General features: G+C 39.9%; 1 protein-coding gene across 1 annotated transcript in view; it reads right to left on the bottom strand.

Annotated features, from left to right (window-relative positions):
* Nucleotides 1-3,240: 3,240 nt before the first annotated feature.
* The window catches only part of rbm20 (RNA binding motif protein 20), a 69,993-nt gene continuing 48,318 nt past the window's right edge, over nt 3,241-24,915 (bottom strand). Inside the window, exons 3-15 of the mRNA XM_034687244.1 lie at nt 22,818-23,856; nt 22,342-22,406; nt 21,922-22,031; nt 20,821-20,918; nt 11,770-11,916; nt 11,040-11,171; nt 10,880-10,959; nt 9,011-9,707; nt 8,843-8,929; nt 8,152-8,713; nt 7,959-8,024; nt 6,033-6,154; nt 3,241-4,151 (exon numbers count right to left, since the gene is read on the bottom strand). Coding sequence (XP_034543135.1) covers nt 4,083-4,151; nt 6,033-6,154; nt 7,959-8,024; nt 8,152-8,713; nt 8,843-8,929; nt 9,011-9,707; nt 10,880-10,959; nt 11,040-11,171; nt 11,770-11,916; nt 20,821-20,918; nt 21,922-22,031; nt 22,342-22,406; nt 22,818-23,856 — 3,274 coding nt within the window. The 3' untranslated portion in view covers nt 3,241-4,082. The remainder of the gene's footprint in view (nt 4,152-6,032; nt 6,155-7,958; nt 8,025-8,151; nt 8,714-8,842; nt 8,930-9,010; nt 9,708-10,879; nt 10,960-11,039; nt 11,172-11,769; nt 11,917-20,820; nt 20,919-21,921; nt 22,032-22,341; nt 22,407-22,817; nt 23,857-24,915) is intronic.

Here is a 24,915-nt window from a genome sequence, read left to right as displayed (position 1 = left end):
TCCTCCGCAAGGATCTCCGCCATTGTGTTGACAAAGATGATTGCAGAAGCCCCGCCCCTTCTTGATTCTGATTGGTCGGTGATCAAGAGGTGACATTGATGAGCACAGTGGTGTTCAAAAAGTTGAACTATTTTCCACTGAGAGCGCTCAGAGCACTGCCACAAAAATCAGCTGATGCTGAGAGCATTTTTGCGCTGAGGGCGCTGAGAGCTGAAAATGCTGAATCACATTGAATTTGAATGGAAAACTGGCGCTGCCAGTGCCAAAAAACACCGGCAGTGGACACGCCCCCTTAACAAGTTATTTATCTCAGAATTCTGAGAAAATGTTTCTGTTTTTCTGAATTAAAAAAAATCAGTTTTTCTGAATGAACGAGTTATCGGAGGCCTACCTGAAAATCAACAGCTGCAGAGTCCTCAGGTGCCTGCACAATGTTGACAAGCTAATAACAAACTATCTTTGTTACTTAGAGAAGCGAGTATCTCCCAATGTCTCAAACCCAAAGCAAAATAAAACTGGACTAAACTGAACAACCAGGGCATGTTTACTTCCTTGTGTGGCCTTGAGGTGCTATTGGGATTTTCCTATAACGGTAAGTCATTTTTTAAAATTATTATTATTATTCTATTGCTATTCAGAAAACAGAACACTTTTCTCATAATTCTGAGATAAATAACTTGTTGATTCAGAAAAACAGAGCAGAAATTTTATTATTATTATTATTATTATTATTTTTTTTTTTAGTTATTCAGAAAAACTGAGCAGAATTTGTTTATTATTATTATTATTATTATTATTATTTTTAGTTATTCAAAAACAGAGCAGGTTTTTTAAAAATTATTATTCTTTTTTAAAAATTCTTATAAAAAAAAAAACAGAACACTGTTCTCGTAATTCCGAGATAATTAACTCCTAATTCAGAAAAACAGAGCAGATTTTTTTTTCTCATGTGAATGCAAACTCAAAGCACTTTCTGTCGACCCCCCACCCCCACCTTCTACTGTACCAAAGCATCATCCAACCCACTCTCCTCTACTGTTCCCCCTGCTACTACAACATGCTAACTGTCTCCAACAAAAACAAACTCATACACACCACAAACACTGCCACCAAAATCATCCGCCTCCCCACACCCAACCTGTCTGACCTCAACAACAGAGCCATCACACGCAGAGCACGGACTATAACACTGGACCCCCAACACCCCCTCTACTCGGTCTTCACACTACTCCCCTCCGGTCGCAGATACAGATCCCCTTACTGTAGGCGAGCCCGGTTTGGCAGAAGCTTCGTCCCATAGGCCATTGCACTGCTAAATAGAATGCCATTGTAATGTGTCCGGTGTGTTTATATGTGTCCGGTGTGCATATATGTGTCCTGTGTGTTCATATGTGTCCAGTGTGTATATATGTGGGATGAGGTGCACCATTGTTGTGAGGCTGGGTGGATGTTTATTGTTTATTGTGTTCATACATGTATTCCTGTAGGCCTACAGACAGTGGCAACAAATCTCCTTATTAAGGACAAATAAAGATCTATCTATCTATCTATCTATCTATCTATCTATCTATCTATCTATCTATCTATCTATCTATCTATCTATCCATCCATCTATCTATCTATCTATCTATCTATCTATCTATCTATCTATCTATCTATCTATCTATCTATCTATCTATCTATCTATCTATCTATCTATCTATCTATCTATCTATCTATCTATCTATCTATCTATCTGTGCAATACGCTTCCATAATTAAGTGTTCAACAGAAGGCCATTCAAAGTTCTTGACTAGCTGACACAGCATCTTTGTTGGTTCCTCAGATTCTGCACAGGGTTGGATCTGTTCCTAGGAAAGAACATCATCATTAATAACTTTACCCAGATTGAAGGTTTTCAAAGAACTGTGGCCCATACGTGTGACTGCGTACTTGACCTGTCAGTCCATTATGACAGCCTACCTGCATTCAGCGCCGAGATGAACAGAGTGTTAATGTGAGAGTCTAATGTGTGGGTAGTCCTGGGAGCGTGTGTTGAAGCTGGCAACACACAGTTCTGATGTAAATCTTGTTATTACCTTGTATCAGAAAGAAGGACACAGATTTATGTTTTCACTTTTGTAATGTTTTATTTTTGTCGTCACTCTTAGGTGAAGAATCTTTTCTATGAAAACAATGTTTTTGTTTGTTTTTGAGTAAAGCATTTGTTATGTCAAGTTAAAAGAACATTTTGGCCTGTATTTGTTAATGCTTCTTATTATGTTGTAAAGGACATCTAGGGTAAATTGACCATTATAATATTATCTGAATGAATAAATGTCCAAATTAAGCAAAGTCATGCTGTTAAGCATCTAATAATGTTCATGCTGTTAAAGGGACAGTTCGTTTATTATACAATGTCAGAGTTAGTCACATAAAGCAACTATCTTGTCTAGGAAAATCTTAAGCTAGACGTATCCAGTTAAACACAAAATCTAAAGCATTGTCATTTTTTTTAATTGAAAAAAAAACAATCACGGACTGTATATGTGTTTTTCATTTTTTTGTTTGTGAGAAAGTGACATATTACCATTGTTGGAGTTATTTACATTGTTTCGTATATTTGATTATTTTTACTTTAATCGATTCATTTATTTCATTTCATTTAAGGTAATCATAGGATTAAGTTTGATGCCTTAGGTGTTATTAATATATATCGATACTCACTTATAGGTTGATAGTTTTGCACCGGGTGATGAGTGTAAAGATGGGCGGCTAAGATAGGAGGGGCGGACACAGGGGGAGGTGAATGGTTTTTTGGAGATTTGAAGGCACAAAGACGTTCCCTTTTGTTTGAGAGAAGCCTTTTTTGTGTTATACAAAACCACCAAAATACTGTTTTATCTCTTACCATTAAAACCATTACCATTTACAGTGTAGTCTTTATTGGCAAGACCTTTACAAGTGTCTTATAATTATTAGATAGTAAGTCATAATAATGAGATACTTAGTCATTATTATGATATACCAATATTATTTTTTTCAAGTTTTATTTTTATTCCATTTTATTTTTGCTGACAGAAAAGGTCTTCCATTGCTGAGGGAAAATTCATGACTCTATCTCAACACTGCATAGCGCACACAACTCACAACATATATCACTTCATTGACAGAAAGACAAAAATAAGGTATTGAGAAAAGGTTAAATTGTTTATTCAAGTTTTTTTCTTAAATCAAAAATCATATGAAAAGTTTGTCACATAAAACAATATCACTGATGCCGCAGTATTCAATTCACAGTATACAAAAACAGTCAGGGTGGACAATGGTTCTGAATAAATCACTGATACCTGGTTAACTCTGATTACTTAAATACATGGTCCAGATAAAGGTTTTCAATACTTAAGGCATTATAAGTTATGGACTGAGATCAAATCAGAGCTTACTGACAAATATTTTTGCACATTTGTGTTATCGATCCAGATTATTTGCATTTTACCGGACAGATATTGTGCAGCAGGAGCCTATACAGATATAAATAACAATGTAAATGTTTTTTAATGAGCTAAACATTAAAATCTCTTCAACAAATACATCTTACCTGAGTCTGTCTCAGCTCTTTCACTGAGTAAAACATTCCTTGGCACATAGTTCAAGTCATTTTACAATTGTAAATTAATAATGTATCACTTGCTGGGATGAGTGTCTTTGATTTAAACTCAAAAATGGACACATGTCTACACTGTAAAGCTGTTTCCTGTTAGTTATGAGACTTCATCACAATACAATTAATTCCAAGAACAACAAATACACTTTATTACACACTATAGATTAAAATCAAATGTAAGAAAAAGCTGTACTTAAATATAGTTGCCTCACTAAACAGTACACTTTTGTTATGTACAATATAGAGAGCATCAACAGCACGGACATGGACTCATCCGAGCAGCCCAATTATTAAACCCAGTGCAACTTTCCACATTCCCCAGCCTCCATGTGTCACATTATCTTTGCTGAAGTTGACAACAGTCTTGCATTCATAGCACACATTCGTGCCCCCCCGCTGCTCTCTGCCGTACGAGGTTTGAGACGTCAGGCGGATGTCACTGAGCGGCTGAGGGGTCAGGGAGTGCGCCTGCCAGGCTTACTTCTGCGAGCTGCGACAAGTATTTCTGTGGAAAAGTGGAGGAAAGAGAGGAACCTATTGAAAACAGATTTTAAAATGATGACATTTTTGAACAGTCTTTTATGCTAACACAAAGTCATTTTTGAGTTCTCTAGAATATATAAATAAAAACCTGAAAGAGAGAAAGAAACATTTTGATAGAAGTCAAACATCTGACCTGTCTTTTTCACAAACTACATGTTGAAAATAATTGTGTAATTTCAAAACAAATGACCGCTTCAATATTTTATTAGTAGTTTTTGAGTCCAGTGGTCGATATTGTAGGACACAATCATGACAAATATTTGGAATTTCCTAATTTAGATTAAGAAGTGTCACAAAATCTGTAAACTAAACTGAAACGATGAAGTCCTTTTCCTCAGTGACCTATAAATTATCATGTAGGAAAATCATCTAAAGTGAATCTAAAATACTCACACATGCAGCGTTTTGATGGACAGCACAAATGTTTTGAACAGTTTTCCCCCTTGTAATGTAATCCATCAAATGTTAAGGAACCACTTCTTCCCAAGCGTGCCTCAGCTGCGCTGCTGAGGACCAGACAAATGCAAGTCTGCTCGCTGCTGAATGGCCAATATTTGGAAACCTAATACACTTTGCAAGTTGACATGCGATGTGTATGTTCATTCATTTTCAGTCTTTGGATGTACTCTGATCTGCTGGTATATATCACTGCTTTTGTTTTTAATCCACCGGCCTGAGTTTGTATCGTTTGATTTTGAATCACATGTTGATCATTAACCAGAGTTTATAAAATATATGTTTTTAAAAGTGTCATACTAGGTTCCAGGAGCCAATTGGGATCTGTTCTTCTTAAACAAACAGCAACAAAACACGAGGAAATCTCAGTTGAAAAAAAAAAGTTAATTGCAGTGAAAAAATCCTTAAAAATCACAGTTAATAAATTATGAAATAATGATACAAAACTTTAATAATTATGGATTAATTAATACATTTGTGTTTTAAGAAATTGTGAGTTTTGCAAATAACAATTTGCATTTAGAAAAAAAGTTGGATGCAAATATTCAAAATCCTTTGTGCATAAAAAGGAGTGTAATTGTTACAGTGCAGTCTATTACTGACCGACTTCTGCCATTTAGTCTTCAAAATTCATTTTTGATATCTTAAAATGAGAAAATGAGACTTATGAAAACAAGACGTCTATTATTGGAAGGTCAAGAACATGAACATAAGATTAATGTGCTGAATGTACAAGTGTGAAGACATTAATCACCAACCCAGAAACAGGTGGTGTAAAAACTATCGCTGTATGTGGACCACCCACCCGAGCTGAGTCCTGAGTACAGTCGGCATGTAGAAATACAGACGTTTAATACAAAGTTGGATTTGAAAGGAGTGAAAGCGAGGGCACAGGGAAATGTTGTGTGAACACATGCAGTACAAATTGACACCCCAGCAAAGACTGGCATGCTCATCTCAGTCGTGAGGAAAGAGTGACTAAATTCTGATATTCTTTGAGTCACCATCGTTGTCGAGGTCAATGGCAGGCTATTGTTATGTTGGTATTATTGATATTATCAGTAGTAATGGTAGTATTAATTGTTTTGGTCAGAGTATGAACTAGTGTGACATTTTATTAAAAAGTATTTTACTTTTAAGCTTAGTCAAGTATTGTTTTTCATTGTATTGTATGTTATTGTTGTGATACTGTTTTCTTTTGTTGCTGTTTTGTTTTATTTTTGACTTGGATCTTTTCAATGTAATTGTATGTGGATTGTATATATTTGCATGAGTGGACCCAAGGAAGAGTAGTTGCTACCTTGGTAGAAACTAATGGGGATCCAAATAAACAAACACATAAAATAAAACAAACAAATGGGACTGTGTGTTGCTGTGCAGTGTGTACCTGTAGGTTTCTGTAGTGTACAGTACTGCGGCAGTGGTTGCTCTTTGCAGTCTCTTCACTGGTGTAGAAAAATCCACAAAGTTTACAGAAGAAGCCTGTCCTCGGCACGATAAACTCCACTCCTGTTGGACAACAGAGCACAATACTTTTAATGCTTTAAACTTCTTTCTATGCAATTAAGCTTCAACAAAATAAAACAAAGTCACAACCAACAGCACGACTAACAGGGTGAACAGAGGTGATTAAACAGTGACACCTTGATGAAATTAAATTATGAAATCAAATATTCACAGTGTTGAAGTTTGGGTAATTAAATCTATCCAACACATATCTGTTATTAAGATTCCCAAACCAGATAAATCTGACATTTTTGAAAATTTCAACACCAACCACATGAGTCATCAGTGTTAAATCAGTCTCAGCCATGCTATCAATGGACAGGGCCTCATACGACAGAAATAGCCTCCCTCTGGTGTCTGTACAGAGCTCCATTGTTGTTATGATGCACCCAGGCTTATGCAAGACTTCCAGCGGCAGGCCCATGTGCTCTGCCTGCCGTGTCATTCTAGCTCTAATGATAATATAAATACTCTTCCCTCAGGGGTGCGTTTCACAACCTTCTCACAGAAATAGGTCAGCAAGTGGCCAAGCAATTCCAGCCAATTAGAGTGCTAATGCAACAGGTTGTCAGTGCTCTTATTAATGGTGTGCATGACACAACTTTATCTTTAGGACTCAGACCACAGACTGAAGACTCCAAGAAGTATCTGGGTTTAAATAAAGATCAGTTCAAGTGCCGCAAGACTGCTTTTGATACAGGCAGAGTTTTTATCAACATTAGATATTTGGATCCTTTATGAGTTGATCTGCACATACACTACAAGTCAAAAGTTTGGACACACCTTCTCATTCAATGTTTTTTATTTATTTTAATTATTTTCAACATTGTAGATTAATACCGAAGGGTTCAAAACTATGAAATAATCTGGTTTTGCCATAATCTGGATTACAACAGTAGTCAAATAGAGCTATCCATTGTGTACTAACCCTACCTCTGATCAACACAACTGATGGTCTCAAACACTTTACACTTTATTGCAGAGAAAAATCGGTTCCTATACCATGCGGTCTTGCACTACTCTTATTTTATCTGTTCCTTGGGTAAGGACTGAGTTTGGAAAAAGAGCTTTCAGCTTTGCTGCCCCGATGGCATGGAATGCTCTACAGACTAAATTGAAACTCTCTGAACTTATGACACTTGGAGCCTTCCGTTCTGTCCTGAGGGACAGACAGTGTGAGAGCACCGAACAGTGCCTGTGTTTTAAACCTTAAATTACTGTTTGTTGTTTTGTTACAGCCTCTGCACTTCTTATTCCTATTGTAAAACACTATGCATCTATAAATTGTATGTTTTAACTAGTATTGTCATTTTCATGTAACTGTTTTTATGATGTGCTGCTGGCTCTTGGCCAGGTCACCCTTGTAAAAGAGATCCTGATCTCAATGGGTTTTATCTGGTTAAATAAAGGTTTAATAAACAAAAAAACACATTAAGAAGGCAAGTCATTCTACAAATGAACTCTTGACAAGGCTCATGTTCATTAGAAACCATTCCAGGAGACCACTTCATGAAGCAGACTGAGAGAATACCAAGAGTGTGCAAAGCTGTCATGAAGGAAAAAGAGGGCTACTTTACAGAATCTAAAATCTAAAACAGATTCTGCTTTGTTTAACACTTTTTTGTTCATTCAATAATTCCATATATGTTCTTTCATAGTTTGGATGTCTTCAGTATTAATCTACAGTGTTTACAATCATTACAATAAATACAAACCCTTGAATGAGAAGGTGTTTCCAAACTTTTGACTGGTAGTGTACACATAAAAAATCAAAGCATTGTATGATAATAAAACTTGTTACGCTTACCCAAAGGGATGCTGTGTTCACTGACAGCTTTGTCTTGCTCTTGAGAAGGTGAAAGGGCTTCAACCTCTGTAAAAGGCACATATAAGAGGTACAGTAGGTTAATGCACATATTTTTGATTTACTTTATGACTTCTATAAATGAATGTTTTATGCTTTTGTCACTTCACACACGAACATATAACAATCTCTGTACCTTTTTTAAGACTCTCATCTCTCTGTTGCACGTCATTAATGACTGTTTCAGCTTCCTGTCCTATTTCCGCCACGCTGCTGTCCTTTGTTATATGAATACGATTCTCCATCTGCTCTTCTGGTGACAAACTTTTAGTGTCGTGATCCTCTAAACACGTCTCCTCCAAAGCAGCCTTGAACTCCTCACTGGGAAAGTCACTAAGATTATTTTTTGTTGGCTCAGGAGTCACAGGACTGAGTTTTGGGTCTTCAGGACTGCTCGCGGTTAAAATATTCCCTGAGTTTGTTTCTGTCGGGCCTCCAGCTTCTGTACGGGACTGTTCCTCGGTAGACGTCTCCTGGACCTCCAGGGGGGAGGAGGTCGGTGTTAATACATGCTCCACCACTGCTTCATCCTCTCTAGACTCCTTGAGGGAGGACCCAAACTTCTCCAACTCAGGAAGGTCTGGCTCAACAATGGAGTCATCTTCTCCTCCCACTTCATCTACAGTGACCAGCTCCTCCATGTTGTTGGGATACCAACATTCTTCATCAGCGTCATCTTCACTTTCACACTCCTTCACCTTAAAAAATGGGTCAAAAAAAGAGCTGTTAGTCTGTACTTAAACTTTAGTGACCTTAAGTTCAAAATGGATGCAGAAAGCATAGTTGACTAAGGAATAAAATCAACAAAGATCAAAATACTAACTTACAGTATCTGGATCTTTACTACAGTCGGCAGCCTCTTTTGCATCGTTGCTCTTCAGAGGCGAGATAGATTTTCTTTTTGACTGGCGATCCTGAGAAAAAGAAATGTTGTTACATTAATGAGCAACATAAATCCTGCATACAGCAGAAATGTGCATTACAAAGTTACTCACAGTGTTGTCAGTTACATTTTCTTTCTCATATCTATCTGCAGAGGTGATCCTCCTGCTTGACTTCTTGCTCCTGCCCCTGCCCGGTGAACTCGGCCTCTTGTCATCCTGCGTCCTACGAAGCGGCTCCTCAGTCATCTCAAACTCAGAGTGCCTCGATCTGCTGTGGTAGTCGTTCCCGTCCCTTCTCTTTGGCTTTGGATCGTGCTTTTGATACAGCGGTCTGGGCAGCTTGTCTGATTTGTACATTTGCTCCTTCACGTAGAAGTCATCCTCCATGTTCCTGTAAGAGTTGAAAGCCATGCCTTGAGGGCTTCCTCTGGGGTGTCTGTCCCTGTTGCCCCTCATTCCTTCCGCTCCCCCACGCTCATCCGTCAATCTCGAGCTCATGTGATCGACAGGTTTCTGGTAAGCCTTCCAACGCTCGGCTGCCCGTCCATTAGACCGATCATCATCCATGTTGCCTCCATTCCTCCATGGGTCGTCTCTCTCCCTTTCATCCTCAGCCCTTCTTAACTGTGATGACCAATCCCAAGAGCCTCTGCGGGGACCCAAGCCGTTGCTGCCCCTCTCTGGACCCCGGCATTGTGCCGCCTGGGGGCTATGAGCTGAGCTGCATGAAGTAAAACTGGGGCTGTGGGAGTGAGGGCTGAGGGATCGGCTGATAGGGCTGCGAGAGCGAGCCCTCTCTGGCATGTACCTGCAAGAAAATGATTGCATGGTGAATTACAAAGAGATGGACCTGCAAATGATTACCTTGAGTTTTGTCCATACAAACATAATGAAGCTCATTTTTAGGCTCTATGTGGTGCCGCTGTAGTAGTTTTACATGCTTACAGCCCAAAATCTATCTCAGGTTGGTGTCTTCACTTCATCTTAGATAGCTGTCTCTTTAAGATTCCCCTCACGAGCCTACTTTCTTCCAATTGTCCAGCTCTCTGGAAGCCTCCTCTACTGTTGTATGTAGTAAGTTTTAAGGAGATTCCATCTATCCAGCTTTCTCCGCTTATCCGGGTCCTGGTTGCTGGGGCAGCAGCCCAGACACTCCTCTCCCCAGCCACTTCCACCAGCTCCTCTAGGAGGATACCGAGGCGTTCCCAGGCCAGCTGAGAGATATAATCTCCAGTGTGTCCATTGTCTTCCCCATGGCCTCCTCCCAGACGAACATGCCCGAAACACCTCCTCAGGGAGACGTCCGGGAGGCATCCTGACCAGATGCCCGAACCACTTCATCCTTCTCCTCTGGATCTGGAGGAGCAGCGGCTCTACTTTGAGTCTCTCCTGAATGTCTGAGCTCCTGACCCTCTCTCTAAGGCTGAGCCAAGACACCCTGCAGAGAAAGCTCATTTCGGCCACTTGTATTTGCGATCTTGTTCTTTCGATCATTACCCACAGCTCATGAACATGACCAGGTGAGGGTTGGAACGCAGATTGACTGGAAAATCAAGAGCTTTGCCTTCTGGCACAGCTCTCTCTTCACCACAACAGACCGGTACAGCGTCCGCATCACTGCAGGCGCCACCCCGATTCGTCTGTCAATCTCATGTTCACTCGTGAACAAGCCCCCGAGATACTTGGGGTAAGGACTCTCTTCCGACCCAGATTGGCCGAGCCACCCTTTTCCGACTGAGCACCATGGCCTCAGACTTGAAGGTGCTGATCCTTAAGGAGATTCCCCAATCGGCAGGTCTTGTGTCCCTGTCTCTTAATTCTTTTGTGACTTTTTGAACAGCCTGTCGTCTCATCCTGGAATTACTTCAACACATGTTTGCCTCACAGTTTGAAACTTTACCCACAATCTGAATTGACATCCAAAACATTGAAGGAACTGGGCTTCTCTAAGAAAAACAGGAGAGTTTAAAGTTCCCTTACTGTTCAAGTTCTTGCATCTCATCTCTGTCTCGCTGAGTGCTGATATCCAGGATGATCGACTGAACATCCTTACCCGGTTTCTACACAAAAATAAATGTAAGCTTAGAATGAAATTTGAAAAGAGCCATCACATCTTCTTTAATTTGATCTACAGTCTTACCTTGAGCTGCAGCTCCTTGTACCTCTTAGACATTCGTATAAGAAGTTTCTGATTGTTAATCGTAGCTGGAGTAAGTTGGTAGTATTGAACCATGGCCTGAGCTGCTTCAACATACGCCATCTCTAGAAATGCCTGATGGGGAACAGAAACTTATTAACAGTTATCCCCATCTGAAAGTTACACAGTCTTTCTTGAAGCACATCTGCAAAAACAAAAAACAAAACACAGGTTTTTAAATCTCAGGTGTCAGCCTGGATGCAAGTGAAGCTTGAAAAATCATCATCATCAGGTGTCAGGTTAAATGACTGTCATAAATCACGGGAACAGTCACTTCAGGCCGTGTAACTGACACCGCGTTCTTAGAATGCTTTGAAGCTGATAGTGGTGATATTCATGCTGCAGATCAGTTCTGATAATTGACACCTAGGTACCTGAGTAAGCTGTCATGTAGTAGTACTTGAGCAGACACAAAGTTGTGATGAAGTACATGATATCATACGACAGCTGCAGCAGAAAACAGCTGTCCATAAGAATGCAGAGAGATATTAAAATATTTGACTTGACACCTTCTTCGTAAACACTCGGCGAGCAAGACATTTTAGGTTTGAACTCGAGGAGTAAACATCTAGAGACGGAGATACTTTCATAACTCGTGCATAAATGCCAAGAAAATAAATATGCTGTCACTCTGGAACTCTATTTGGTGCTTATATACAGTAAATTACTGTACCTGATGGGTCGAGCGCATGAGGATGTAGTTGGTGACTTTGCCAAAAGGTAGTCCCAGGTTGATGACATCATTTTCAGTGCAGCTACCTTCCGGGAGGTTGCAGATGTGAATGACTCGACCTGGTGTGGCCTTTCTGGGTGGAAACGGCTGCAGAGTAAAAAATAAAAACCTGTTTTAGAGAAAAAACTACTTCACATGAATGTTTCAGTTCTTAAACATTCAGACTTACACCAAACCAGTATATAAAAATGACACCATGACTTCTATGACCCGTGCAAGTCATCTGATGCAAAACTGTCAGGTAGATGTTCTTCCTGCATGACCCTCGGCCTGCCACACCTCCACCGGTGCTTGTTTTAGATAGCTGCAGGGTCATCAGCTGGGGACCGCCGCTCATAGGTGTTTCGCCCCTTAGCCCAGAACATCTCCTGGTGGCGGGGTAGTGAACAGGGACGTCTCCCTGACACTCCCTGCAGCTAACCTTCTTCAGGAGCTGCTCGCTCCCCATATTTTAATCCTTCTTCTCAGCCATAGCCAGAAGCTTGCCCTTTTGGCCTCCTCTGAGAGCTCCCTGGTTGCCTTGTGCGGCCTAGCTTCCTGTCACCCCAAGTCTTTGAGTCGCTGTGTTGTTGAAGCTCCAACAAAGCCTCTAGTCCCCACTTCCCCTGGGTAGAGCTTCATGCTCCATCCTCCTGCATTCTGCCACCAAATCTGCATATTTTGCCCTCTCTTTCTCGTGGGCAGCCTCCAACCCCTCCTCCCATGGCACTGTGAGCTCCACAAGGAGGGCAGAACTTCCTGCCGAGGACCATAGAACCAGGTCTGGCCAATGGGTGGTGCTGCAGATTTCTCCTGGAAAGTGGAGCTGTCTGCCCAGGTCCACCTCAGTCCTCCACTCCAACCCTGGTGCTAGAAGCTTGGGTATCGGTGTCAACAACTAAATGAGGTTTCTAATATGAAACCTGCAGTAAACTCTAAACCAAATGTTTACCAATTCACTTTTCATCACTATATCACATCATGTTGTGTTCCCTTCTTGATGCAGTCTTCCTCTGAGCATCTATTTATAGCTTCTTGGCAGTGGAGCAGCAGTGATAATGAAAGTTTTCTTGTTTGGATTTAGAGACTTGTCAGCTGACTAGCCTCAGACGTGTCACACATTTCACACAGATCCCTCAAAGCTGCCAAGTACCACAACCTTCTTTTCTCATCCCGCCTTTGTCTTCTCCCTTTATACCAGAATGATCGGGTATGAAGTGGTAAATACTACTTAATGGTGAAATGCAAAAAGCTACAGAGTGAGTGGGTAACACTTTACAATAAGGGTCCCTTAATTAGCCTTAGTTAATGCATTATTAAGCATTAATTAACAGTTTAATAATAGTTTAATAATCGTTATAATGTATTACCTAACATTAACTAACACATTAGTTAGTGCATTAATAAGCAGTTAATTAATGTCCACTGCTCAGAGTTAATTAATACATTATGAAGCATTAATAAAAGTTACAAAACTTAATTAGTTAACCATTAGTGAATGCTTTCTGGACCCTTATTGTAAAGTGTAACACATGCATCACTTAAGTAACACATTATAAATGCTAAACTGCCTCATAAGCATCAGCATAAGCGTGTGCATCACTTTTAAGTGTCCTCTGGAAACACTTCTGTTGTGTTGCTGTCTATTTGCAGCGCTTTTTCTAATGCATTGTGTTGTGGTCTTTGCATCGCGTTTTCTAAATGCTGCGCATGTGTTGTCAAATTGATGAAGATGTTTTCTTAATTTGCTTGTGTTTTGTCTTTTTACATGTGTTTTCTTAAGTTGCAGTGCTGTGAGCTCTCAGGGCCACCGTACTTCTCTGTGCCAGTTGAGATGTTATCTGTGATTATCTGTTTTATTCTAAATAAAATGTGTTAAATTCTTTATATGTGTTGCTTCAACTACATTTCAACTCATTTTGCTTCAGTGTATGTGTTACCTAAGTGATGCATGTGCATTCACTAATGGTTAACTAATTAAGTTTTGTAACTTTTATTAATGCTTAATAATGTATTAATTAACTCTGAGCAGTGGACATTAATTAACTGCTTATTAATGCATTAATTAATGTGTTAGTTAATGTTAGGTAATACATTATAACGATTATTAAACTATTATTAAACTGTTAATTAATGCTTAATAATGCATTAACTAACGCTAATTAAGGGACCCTTATTGTAAAGTGTTACCAACAAGGGAAGATGAAAGATATTTAATCTCATTTTGTTTTCACACAGTTAAGTTTCAATTTTATTCCAATTTTGCAACTAAATATTTATTCAAGAATCAAGAAAGCTTCATTGCCAAGTGAGCTCGCACACACAAGGAATTTGACGTGGTGATTGGAACATTGATACTTGAAAACAAGACAGTAAGGACAAGAAATGTACTGTAGGAACCTGAAATCTGATCTAAAAATTCTAAATAAAAATAAAAATACTATCTGTACAAAGAAAAGTATAGAAGTCATTTTAAAGACATTAATAAGTTAAATTAGCGTAGGTGTTTAAATGGTTTTAGGATCCTTTCTGTCTCACTTGTTTGTATTTTCATTTGACTCACACCCACCATATTTTCAACGTCTACCTCTGTCCAAAGCAGAGTAAGAAAACTATTACAAACATAACGGGAAGCAAACGCAGAACATCTTAAGAGCTAGGACTCTGGATGTTGTAGTTCGGAGGCCTGCAGAAGGAGACTAGCAGCCATCACGCACCATCTTAACTCCACTTAGTGACCTTTTTACCCTTTTACTTTATTTTCACCAAACATTTTGTTGCATCTTTGTAAATGCAAAAGCAGTTAGTCTACCCAATTCATCATCCAGCTCGCCAGTGGACATCGTTTAACACCTCAGGTTCCTTTTTACATCACTGCAGAGAGCAGTTGTAAATTCAGCTTGTCACATCACAGAGTCGTATTTCGGCTACCATTGTGCTGCAACTGCACATTTTAGACCGCCCCTCCTCCTCTTCCTGGATCTCTGGCTCAACGACCTGACGGACAGTCCCATGTGCAGGACAGACTGTCTTGTAATTTCAACTCGGACCAGCAGCGGGGGGTCTCTGTTTTTACAGGGAATGTTCTCAGGGAAAGCCTCACGCTAACTTACACTTCACACTTCACACGGGGTGTCGAAGGAATAAAGAGGATGAAAGCGCTTTTACAATCTCTAAGTCACTTTACAATGCATGTGGAAACAGAATCAGAGCCGAGTGTATCATTATTCAAAACATACATGAACCTCTAATCCAGCGCAGCTCGTAAATAACGAGTGATTATATTTCTCTAAAAATAGTTTATAACGTAAGAACAAAACGGGAAGCAGTGGACATACCTTCGCTTTAAAGATACTTTTGGATGATTTATACTAATCAGGTAATCCAGAACACGCCCTGACTTAAGTCTAACCATGATCTGGATGAGCCTTATAGCTTAATATCTATGACACAACTTGATGCTTCCTGGCCAGCTAACTGATATCAACAGCTTCAGATGTAAGAGTGATAATTTTATTAACTGCTCCATGCCAGTGCCACCGATCGGACTACATAAGGTCAATGCAGGTTGCTCGCCATAAACAGATCCTAGAATAGGCTGTTTATGTCCTTGGGATATTAGAGAGAACAAGTGTCTTGCTCGCTTCAGTCACTTATGTCTGATCTGCAAAAATGTTGTCTGTGTCTGTGAGCTCAGAACAGTTGACCACAGCATTGATATCCCTGTCAGGGTTGGCTCAGGTCTCGAACAGTAGCTGGTTCTGTTAACCGCAAATTAGGGTGCAGAGTTATGACGTGTCGTTGCCTACTCACAAGGAGGCTCCACACACCAGAGCCTTCTTAAGCACTGTTCTTTATTCTTTCTTTATTCTTTAATAGGATCCACATTAGCTTCCACAGTGTGTGGTTGCTGGTCTTCCTGGGGTCCATGCCACACAACAAAAATAAGAAAAACAATTATTTAAATCAGCGGCACACTATGATTTTTTTACGTGGACTTCCATTAAGGGGGAGGTTTGGACACTGGAAGCATCACTGCAAAAACAAAATCACAGTTTTAGGTTTAAAATAGCCTAAAGACAGGTGAAGCTAGCTTTTGTTGCATGATTTTCCTTGGTAATTACAGAATCAATGTTTCTCTAACTCCATGTTGTCTTTATCGTCCTCTAACCTCTAACCTGTTGACTCCAGGCCTGGCTTCACTCGTTATGACAGTTTGTTGTTGTTAAAGTGAACTACAATGTGGTGCCAACACAGAGAATTTTATTCTGAAAAACAACCCAATGTTTTAACTTTGTTTCGGAGGCCTGACTTCCTGTTCGCTTGATCTGATGCGTTGGGCTACAGCATCCAGCATAAAGTAGAAGTCTTGCGTATCTACACTACCAGTCCAAAGTTTGGAAACACCTTCTCATTCAAGGGTTTGTATTTACTGTAATGATTGTAAACACTGTAGATTAATACCAAAGACATCAAAACTATGAAAGAACATATATGGAATTATTGAATGAACTAAAAGTGTTAAACAAAGCAGAATCTGTTTTATATTTTAGATTCTGTAAAGTAGCCCCCTTTTTCCTTCATGACAGCTTTGCTCACTCTTGGTATTCTCTCAGTCTGCTTCATGAAGTGGTCTCCTGGAATGGTTTCTAAGGAACATGAGCCTTGTCAAGAGTTCATTTGTAGAATGACTTGCCTTCTTAATGTGTTTGAGACCATCAGTTGTGTTGTTCAGAGGTAGGGTTAGTACACAATGGATAGTCCTATTTGACTACTGTTGTAATCCAGATTATGGTAAAACCAGATTATTTCATAGTTTTGATGTTTTCAGTATTAATCTACAATGTTGATAATAAATCTAATTAAATAAAACCCATTGCATGAGAAGTTGTTTCCAAACTTTTGACTGGTAGTGTATATGCAGAGGCAGAGACAGAGCAGAAATGCAATATAGCAGAGCCATCAGAAGCACACACATCAGCTCCAGTGACACGGTGGACCGACCAACCGAACTCAGATCTGGTGGAAGTTAGCTCTTAGAGAAGCAGGGAACAGTGTTGTGTGTGCGTGTGTTCATGTCTCCCTGCTCCTGCATCCACAAAGCCATAATGCAATGAAATGGGTCACTAACATTATGCTTCATACTGTAAAGTACAAGCGGACTTACATTGCAGACATGCAATGTTTACAGGGCAGATGTCTCCACCTTGAGTGGAAGCTTAGAATGTCAGTTAACGAGGGAAAACACATGCAGGTGATCCCAAAACAAGGTAACACATGACTGACCCCTGTTAAGTTTACCATCCCTAAAGAAACACTAAACTTGTCAACAGCAAGCTGCAAAACATCTCCAAGGAAATAAGAAGACAGTTAAAATGTTAAAACTTGGATCAGGGGAGGTGAACCAGCAGGAATGTTTTTTAAGTAAGGTTTTTTTCAAATAAAGCAAACTTTAAGGAAGAGCAATACTGTATCATGTGTGCAGTGATGGAGAGTCACACACTGTAGGTTTGTTGTTGTTTAGCTTGTTACACTTTTATTTGGACGGCTCTGGTGTAGTGAAACCTTACCTGCCCTGCATTGCTCAACAAAACTGTCAGATATGAAAGAGTTGATCAAAGTGAAAGTGAATTAAAGTCATTACAAACGATCCCTTTAGATGTCCTTTGTCATATTTCCAACACTCTTTCACTCTGTATTTATCATTTTGAATTAAAACCTTAAAGATATTCTCTGTTTCATACTGTCCCATGAAGTTTGACACTTTGCCGCAGACAGCGGTCAGCAGAGGTGACGGCTTCTCGTGCCACAGTATGTTTGTTCTGCCATTTGCTCTCCCGGGGAAACCTTCACACCCCAACACTATGACCTACAGAACTAGGGGCCAAATGCTGCAAAGGACAACAATCAGTTCACACAGTGCTCTCTGTTTACTCTAACATCATGCTGACTGACACGAGCTGGAATCTCTCCTAAGGACATGTCTATTTATTTGTTCAGGGCTGGAACCGTGTTGGAGGATCCAGGGTAGATGATCAGTGTGGTTTCACAGTTTCTCCCCACGTTCCTACACGGAGTGCTCACTTGCCGATCCCTATGATCACTTTACCAGACTCTCACAGTCTGAAACTCTACACTGCAGCCGGGGGTGTGACATCTGGGTCTTAGGGTGCATGTTCCTAACAGCAGTTAGCTGTAATCCTGTGTTTATCTGGTTGAGGTCTGTTATCATAAGGAGCTACTGTGTAACATAGGACTAAAGACTGCTGCATGTGTGTGCTTTTATGCGAGTGAGCCTCTTCATACGTGCAGTTTTATTTATCAAATATGATCACAAAGTAAGTGAATGAATATCAAAAGGTTTTTACTTCATGTTTAACTCATGTTGATGTCACAGGTTTTAATTTTCAGACGTTAAAAAATAAAACGTCACATGGTTTTGCTTCTACATTTGTGTGAGTGCTCTCTGTTCCACTCAGGGCCCTCAAAGCATAAAAGTCCACCTGTTGTACTAAGACAGGTGTGTGTTTATAGCAACTAACATTAGCTCATGTAGCACAGCCTATAAATATGTTCCCACCGATATAAGAACGCCCTTTGTCAATAACCATCTTAAAGAGTAGGACTTAAACTTCACTGACTGGGGCCTCTGTTAAAAAGGCTCCAAGACGACAAAGACGGGATTAAATGGCGGGTACGAAAAATCAGTTTCATGGACGTTTGTTAGAATTGAAGACATGGTTTTACAATGTAAAGGATTTGAAAACCACGACCACAGAATCTGGAACAAGCATAGTCTGACATCATTTCAATCTGATCTGTTTTAAGGCCCAGAGTGTGTCATGTATTTTAATTTTACTCATATCAAGACAACCCTTTACTCTTCCACATTAACCTTGTTTCTTCTTTTTTCTTTCTTGTTTCATTGTTCCTGTAATTTCTGTAATGTTTACACATTTAATTAAAAGCATTTCAGGATTTTGCAAACTTTATTTTGATAATATGGTGTTGTGAACTGAATGTAATTCTGTCCCAAGGAAAAACAGATCAAATGTAGGTTATGTACATTTTTCTGCATGCCTTTAAATTATCGTAAAGAGTTTCAATAATTTAAAACAAATTCAGCAAAAAAAAAAGTCCACATCGTGTCTCTGCACAGGTATACACCCCTTCATCCTGTGCGTGTAATGCCAGCCGACTGCTGAAACCTCAGTGCCGGGCACCAGAGAAGGCCTTCCTCAGATTTAGTGGGGCTAATTTTCTCGTCAGTCATGATATGAACCGAGCTTTTCAAGAGGACTTGCTTTCATGACTGATGCCTATCAACAGGTGCTGTTTTTGAGCCTCAGTCAAGACCATCTCCCTCCACTGTAGACCCACGTGGTACATCTGACTTACAACCAATGTACAGCTGAATAAGTTCCTTTCCTTGCTATGTGTAATGTGTTCATTTAGCACTACTTTGTCACCTTATTTTTCAGTGCACGTCATATTACGCAAGCTTCACTGCAGCAGCCCTTCAGCCGACGACTCCATCTCCCACGAGTGTCCACAAGAGATAAAGTCATGGACACTCAATGTGGGATGATTTGGTTCAGAGTGTAAGTAGAGTAAAAATTATATTTATGGTCCCTATGGACATTTACATAATAATAACAACAATAATAATAATAATAATAATAATAATAATAATAATAATAATAATAATAATAATAATAATATATTCATTTGGATAGCAAAGAAAAGCTTTTGACGGACATAGAGGAGTGTAGGAATTTTAAAAACGCAGGAAATTAAAAAGAATAAATGTAAAAAGTTAAACAGAATAAAGTGGTGAGACAATAGACCTATAAATCATTCTTAAAAGGTTTTAAAAAATAAATAAATAAACTAACAAATGAACAAATAAATAAGTAAATAAAAATGTATAAGTAAATAAAAGCATTAAAGGACAATAAAGAGCTTTTTGGAATAAGAAGAAGACAACATCACATCAGAGAAAATAGAAAATTGAGAAGCAAAAGTTTGGAGGATTAAAATAATAAATGAAATAAACATAAAATAACAATAAGTAATCAAATAAAATAATCAAATAATATTTAAAACAATTAATTAAGTAATTAGTTGGATAAAAACTTAGAGTAAAATAATAAAACATAAATAAATAAAACGTTTCAAAGGATGAGGTCACATAAAATTAAGTCTGTAAAAATGGTTCTTAAGAAGAGATTTAAAAGATGTCACCGACTCTGCTTGACATCATGTTTGTGATGTGGTTGGAGCATGAGTCTGTATACAGCAGTGTGTGAACAGCTTGTATTTTTTTGAAATGTGAGACTGTTTCTGCTCTGAAAGGATAAAATGTAAGACGCTGCTGAGCTGTGTCCAGTAAATAGACATGTTAACAGTAGGATGTATAATGGAGCGGATGCTTTTCATAGCATTTTTTCATGTTTAATTTGAAACTATTCAAATGTTTTTCCAGCTGCTTTGGACACAATTTACAATTTTTTTTTATAAGAAGAGCAAAAGTAAAATTTTGAATGAGGGTAAATACGGCTGCAATGATGTATTTGCATCTAGACAGAAATCTAGCTGTCAAGCCGAGATCAAGCTCCCTGCATGGGCCCAACAGCTGTAAACTAGGGGATTTAACTCCATTTATTAAAGGAAATACATTTGGGGCACATTCATTTCCCAAGTGATAAACTTGTTTCCTGCTGCAGAGCATCAAAAACACCCGATGAGATTGTGGTAAAAAGAAGAAGGCAGAGTTTTACCTCAAAAAAGGAAAATAATGAATCACTTCACCCTCTTGTTCTGCACAAAATACCTCCAATGTGAAAACGGGTCAGAGCGCTGAAAGCCTACGTCTCGATCAAATATTTGACATTAATCATAAATTAGACATAGGATGACAGCTGTTATTTCATCACCAGCATTCCTTCCAGCCCGTCGCAAAATTTGTTAAACGCAGGGAGCATCTGAGAGAAACTCATACATTTGTCTAACCTTTGACTCTGGCTGCTGCGAGGCAAATCCTGGGTCTGTCATGGGATAGGTCTTCATGGCTGCAGCTGGCAAGAATGATGAATTAGCTCCTGATACATCTGTGAAAACAATTTACAAATTTGTATCCAAAATTGTCCATGTATAACAGACCGAGTGTGGGAAAGGGTTGCATTTGCTGACTTCATGGCTCTGTGTTAAATTTCAATTCTCCTCAGTTTTGTGAAAATTTAACATTTTTCAATTTTCTTACTTTTTCTGTGAATTCTGAAAACACTAAGTTGTAGTTGTGGGGCCCAGACATGCATGAGAGCTAATTAATAAGGAGGTGAGTGATTGAAGTTGCAGAGAGCTGATGTTTACAACAGTTTAAAAACTCTTCTTGAGCAGAAATCGAAGGATTATCACAAAATAGGTTTCAAACTGTCATGGGGTGACTCCATTTTATGCATCACAATGATAAGATGTATAAGAAGTCTAACAAGATTGTCAAAGTTTACAAAAGTTGAATGTGTTGTAAGCATTACAATGAAAGTTTCTTAGCAACAACACTTGCTCCTTGATACTCCTTGGTAGATAAAGTGATAAGAGAGAATACATGGTTGTGATTCTCTAAGTTAATCTGATCTGTAGAACTCAAGGCTGCTCAAAGACTAATCTCATAAACCAGATGTAAACAATAAGCCTGTATGATGCTGCCGACAACCCTTTACGTGATCTTTGTTGTAAAGTAAATAAACAAGTGAAACCTGGAGGGTCATTTTGACCTCAGAGAACACTTGGTCCGTATATTTAAGAGCTTGAAAAGCAGCACGTATCATGAGTTTCTGTGTTTTGTTGTTGAAATGTCATAAACCCTCACCAAGTAAAAACACAGCGTTTGTTTTGTGTTTCGGCGCACTACATTTTGGATTTTGAAGTGCTTAACTAGCAGCATGCTCGATGTACCAAAATACATTGTGTCAAGTTATAAAAACAAGTGCCTCATACCCTCACGCAACTCTAAAAATACTGCCTCACCCCCATCATTACTCACATATTCCCACAATCAGACAACACTGCTCACAAACACAGACACTTCTTCTCACGAAGGGGTTCGCCTACCTTGACTCGTACCGGAGTATACCATGGAGTTTGTGCCTCTGGTGCTTACACCGCCATCCAAAGGCCTGCCAAGAGAGTAGTGAACAGCTCCAGCGGATACAACTGCAGAGCTGCAACAATCATAGAAGGCTGATTATAGCTGCCTCTCCCCTGCTTGCTCACTCATATCTTGTGACAGAGCTCATATTCATGGAAACATTAAGACAGCTGGATATAGAGCCGGGAAATGAAAAATAAAATCAGCGACTCAATAGAGATAAAGTGTTTACGCGTACTGATCGAGATAAACCTGAAGCAAAAACATGCACACAAAAAACACAGGGCTGAATTTCAAAAGCTGAGTCAAGGATAATCATAACTCTTTAAAAACTAACAAATGTATCCCAGAATAAACTCTCTCCAATCAAGTTACAATCTCACCTTTCGTTTGTGTACAATGTTCGATTCTGCAGGTGTAGTTTTCCCTTCACGTGCTGGTCCCAGTCCTAGAAACAAACACACACACCACCCAAACATCGGTTCAGAAGGGGACACAAGGTATGCACGTTTTCTCTGTCTCATGGTAGCTCTTGTGTGCGCTCATGTCTGGGAGCGAATTAAGTCATATCTTGGATTAGAATCAAAGAAAGCCTTCACAGTTGCTCCGATGTAACCGTTATTATCAGGCTGAAATGGATACTTCCCCACCACTAAGTCCGACATTAAGCTTTAAAAACAGTCGAGGCTTACAGGACATCCTGTCTCATAAAGATAGCTGACCTCACTCAGGGAGCAGATATCCCTCCAGTTCAGTTCTCTACTCTCTTATTTTCCTTTAGGTGTATTTGCAGGTGAATTATTCTTTCAGCTTCAGATTCCCCAACAGCATTAACATTCAGACTCATGTGTTCACTCACCTTGAGGTTATAGACCTTCTTGTCACAGATGCTGCACTGATGTGGAAGCTGAGTGGGTGTAACTGCGTGGTAATCATTGACTTGGTAAGGTTGAAGTGTCCTCGTTCCCGAAGATAGCGTTTCCTCACTGCCATGCATTGGCTGGTAGCCTCCGAACCCTTGGGTGCTACTGGAGCCCAAAGAGGACACCCCACTGGTGGGATTGAACTTGGGGTCCGGGGTTGGCTCCTCTGGGTTGTACAGTTCTGTTCTGGACGGCATTGACTGCCCAGCTGGCGTCCACACACTGCCAGCGTTAGAAACCATGTCCACCTTCCCGCTGTGACTCAGGTGAGTGGGGCCTTTCCACTGCTCCTTACGCCCAGTGGGGTTATAAAGATTAGTGTTGTGCTCACCGACACTAAACCCAGCTTGTTGCCCCAGCATATCATGCCCGTACATATCCCTCTGAAAGCCAACATTATTCATGTTGTTTGCCAGAGTGTTAATCATGGAGTACTGTCCATCACTGGCAGGAGCTGGTGCTGTGGATGTACCTCCAGCTACACTGAACTGAAGACGTCTGTCAGTATCAGAGGGATAAGCTGACACTGGTTTTTTACCATACTCCACATCCTGCTGGACCCCTCCACCAGGGTGGTTTAGTCTCAAATTTGCAGGGTTTTGATTCAACCCCCCTCCCACCAAGGCCCCTAAGGTTGAATTTGATGATGGGAAACCAAGCATCCCTGTAGGAAGCACACCCTGAGGGTTCCCAACTAAAGTTGAAGTCCGTAGCTGATTGAACAAGGGATGGGACATGGCGACATTAGAAAGAACCTGATTAAGAGCGGAGGCAGCAGTGGCTGTATTGCCTCCCTGAGCTAGTTTAAGGCGATGGAGTGTGAGCTGGGCCTGCAGCTGAGCAAGTTGGAGGCTGGCGGGGGTCAGGAAAAGCTGCTGGTTCTGCTGCTGAGGCCCGGTTTCCCCACTGGCCGGGAGCTGACCCCGTGCCTGGAGGCCCTTCTTATCAGTGTTGTCCACTTGGACCACTCCGATGCTGTGGAACAAAAATGAAAAGCAGTTCAGGAATCGCAAATATGTTCAGCTTGTTGCAGTCAGACTACAGCTGAGAGGGGAACCATTCATGTTTGAGTCTTTGATCACAACACTTTGCTCTGGGAGTTAGATTCAGACATGGGATTTTATTCAAAATGTTTCAGGTTGGCAGTTCAGTCTCTTGCAAACAACTAAAGCCAGTCTGTTATTTACTCTCTGTCTGACCTCTTTCTAGATCATATGTTCTTTTCTCATCCTTAACTTCTTCCTTCAACATTCTCCTCAGTCTCTCTGTCTTTGCGATGGTGTTCTGAGAATATGTAATCAAAGGTTAGTGGCTACATAAGCTTGAATTAATTAATATAAAGGGAAAAGGTGCTTCACAGGAGACAGAACCAGACCGTATAAATGTGCAATATTGTAAGTATTTTCAAACAATTCCCAGATTTAGTTTATGTAAGAGAAGAGGAGAGACTGTGCAGATGGATTTGGACTAAACAGCAAAAGCTCTATTTGCAGAGGATGTAGGGTATGAATAAAGGATCATTGGCAAGATGGCTGAAGTGGCGTGGGAGTCCAATTTGGAAAGTTCAGAAAAAGAATGAAGATAAAATTGCAAATTTGAAGGTTTGCTGCCACAAAGCATTACATGGTTTTTATTCAAGTTAATTGGTAGAAGAAAAACTGCTTCAGGCACAGAGATGGAAAACAAGAAGGTACCATTCTCCCTCAAACAAGTTAGTGTAGCACAAGAATCATTTTCTTTTAAGCTAAAGGGACGATGCCAGCAGGAACCGATAGATCTGAGAAAAGGTGGTTCAATGTTAAAAATAAACCACTTGTGTTATTCATAAACTCTGCCACATACATTGAACACATCTGCTTTGCAAGATAACGAATGCTCTACCAGGATGTGTAAGTAAAATATAAATAAAAGTGTAAAGTGTTGAACCAGAGTCCTTCACTGGGACTGAACCAATTAGAGCCACCATACACACTCCTGCTGTGACCCTGTTTGACTGGTCTGTCCTTTCAATTTCTGATAGATGTCCTCACATGC

This window comes from Notolabrus celidotus, chromosome 7 (genome assembly GCF_009762535.1).
Source record: "Notolabrus celidotus isolate fNotCel1 chromosome 7, fNotCel1.pri, whole genome shotgun sequence".
Taxonomy (NCBI): Eukaryota; Metazoa; Chordata; class Actinopteri; order Labriformes; family Labridae; genus Notolabrus; species Notolabrus celidotus.
The sequence above is the reverse complement of the archived record's forward strand: the minus strand, read 5'-3'. Positions and strand labels throughout refer to the sequence as shown.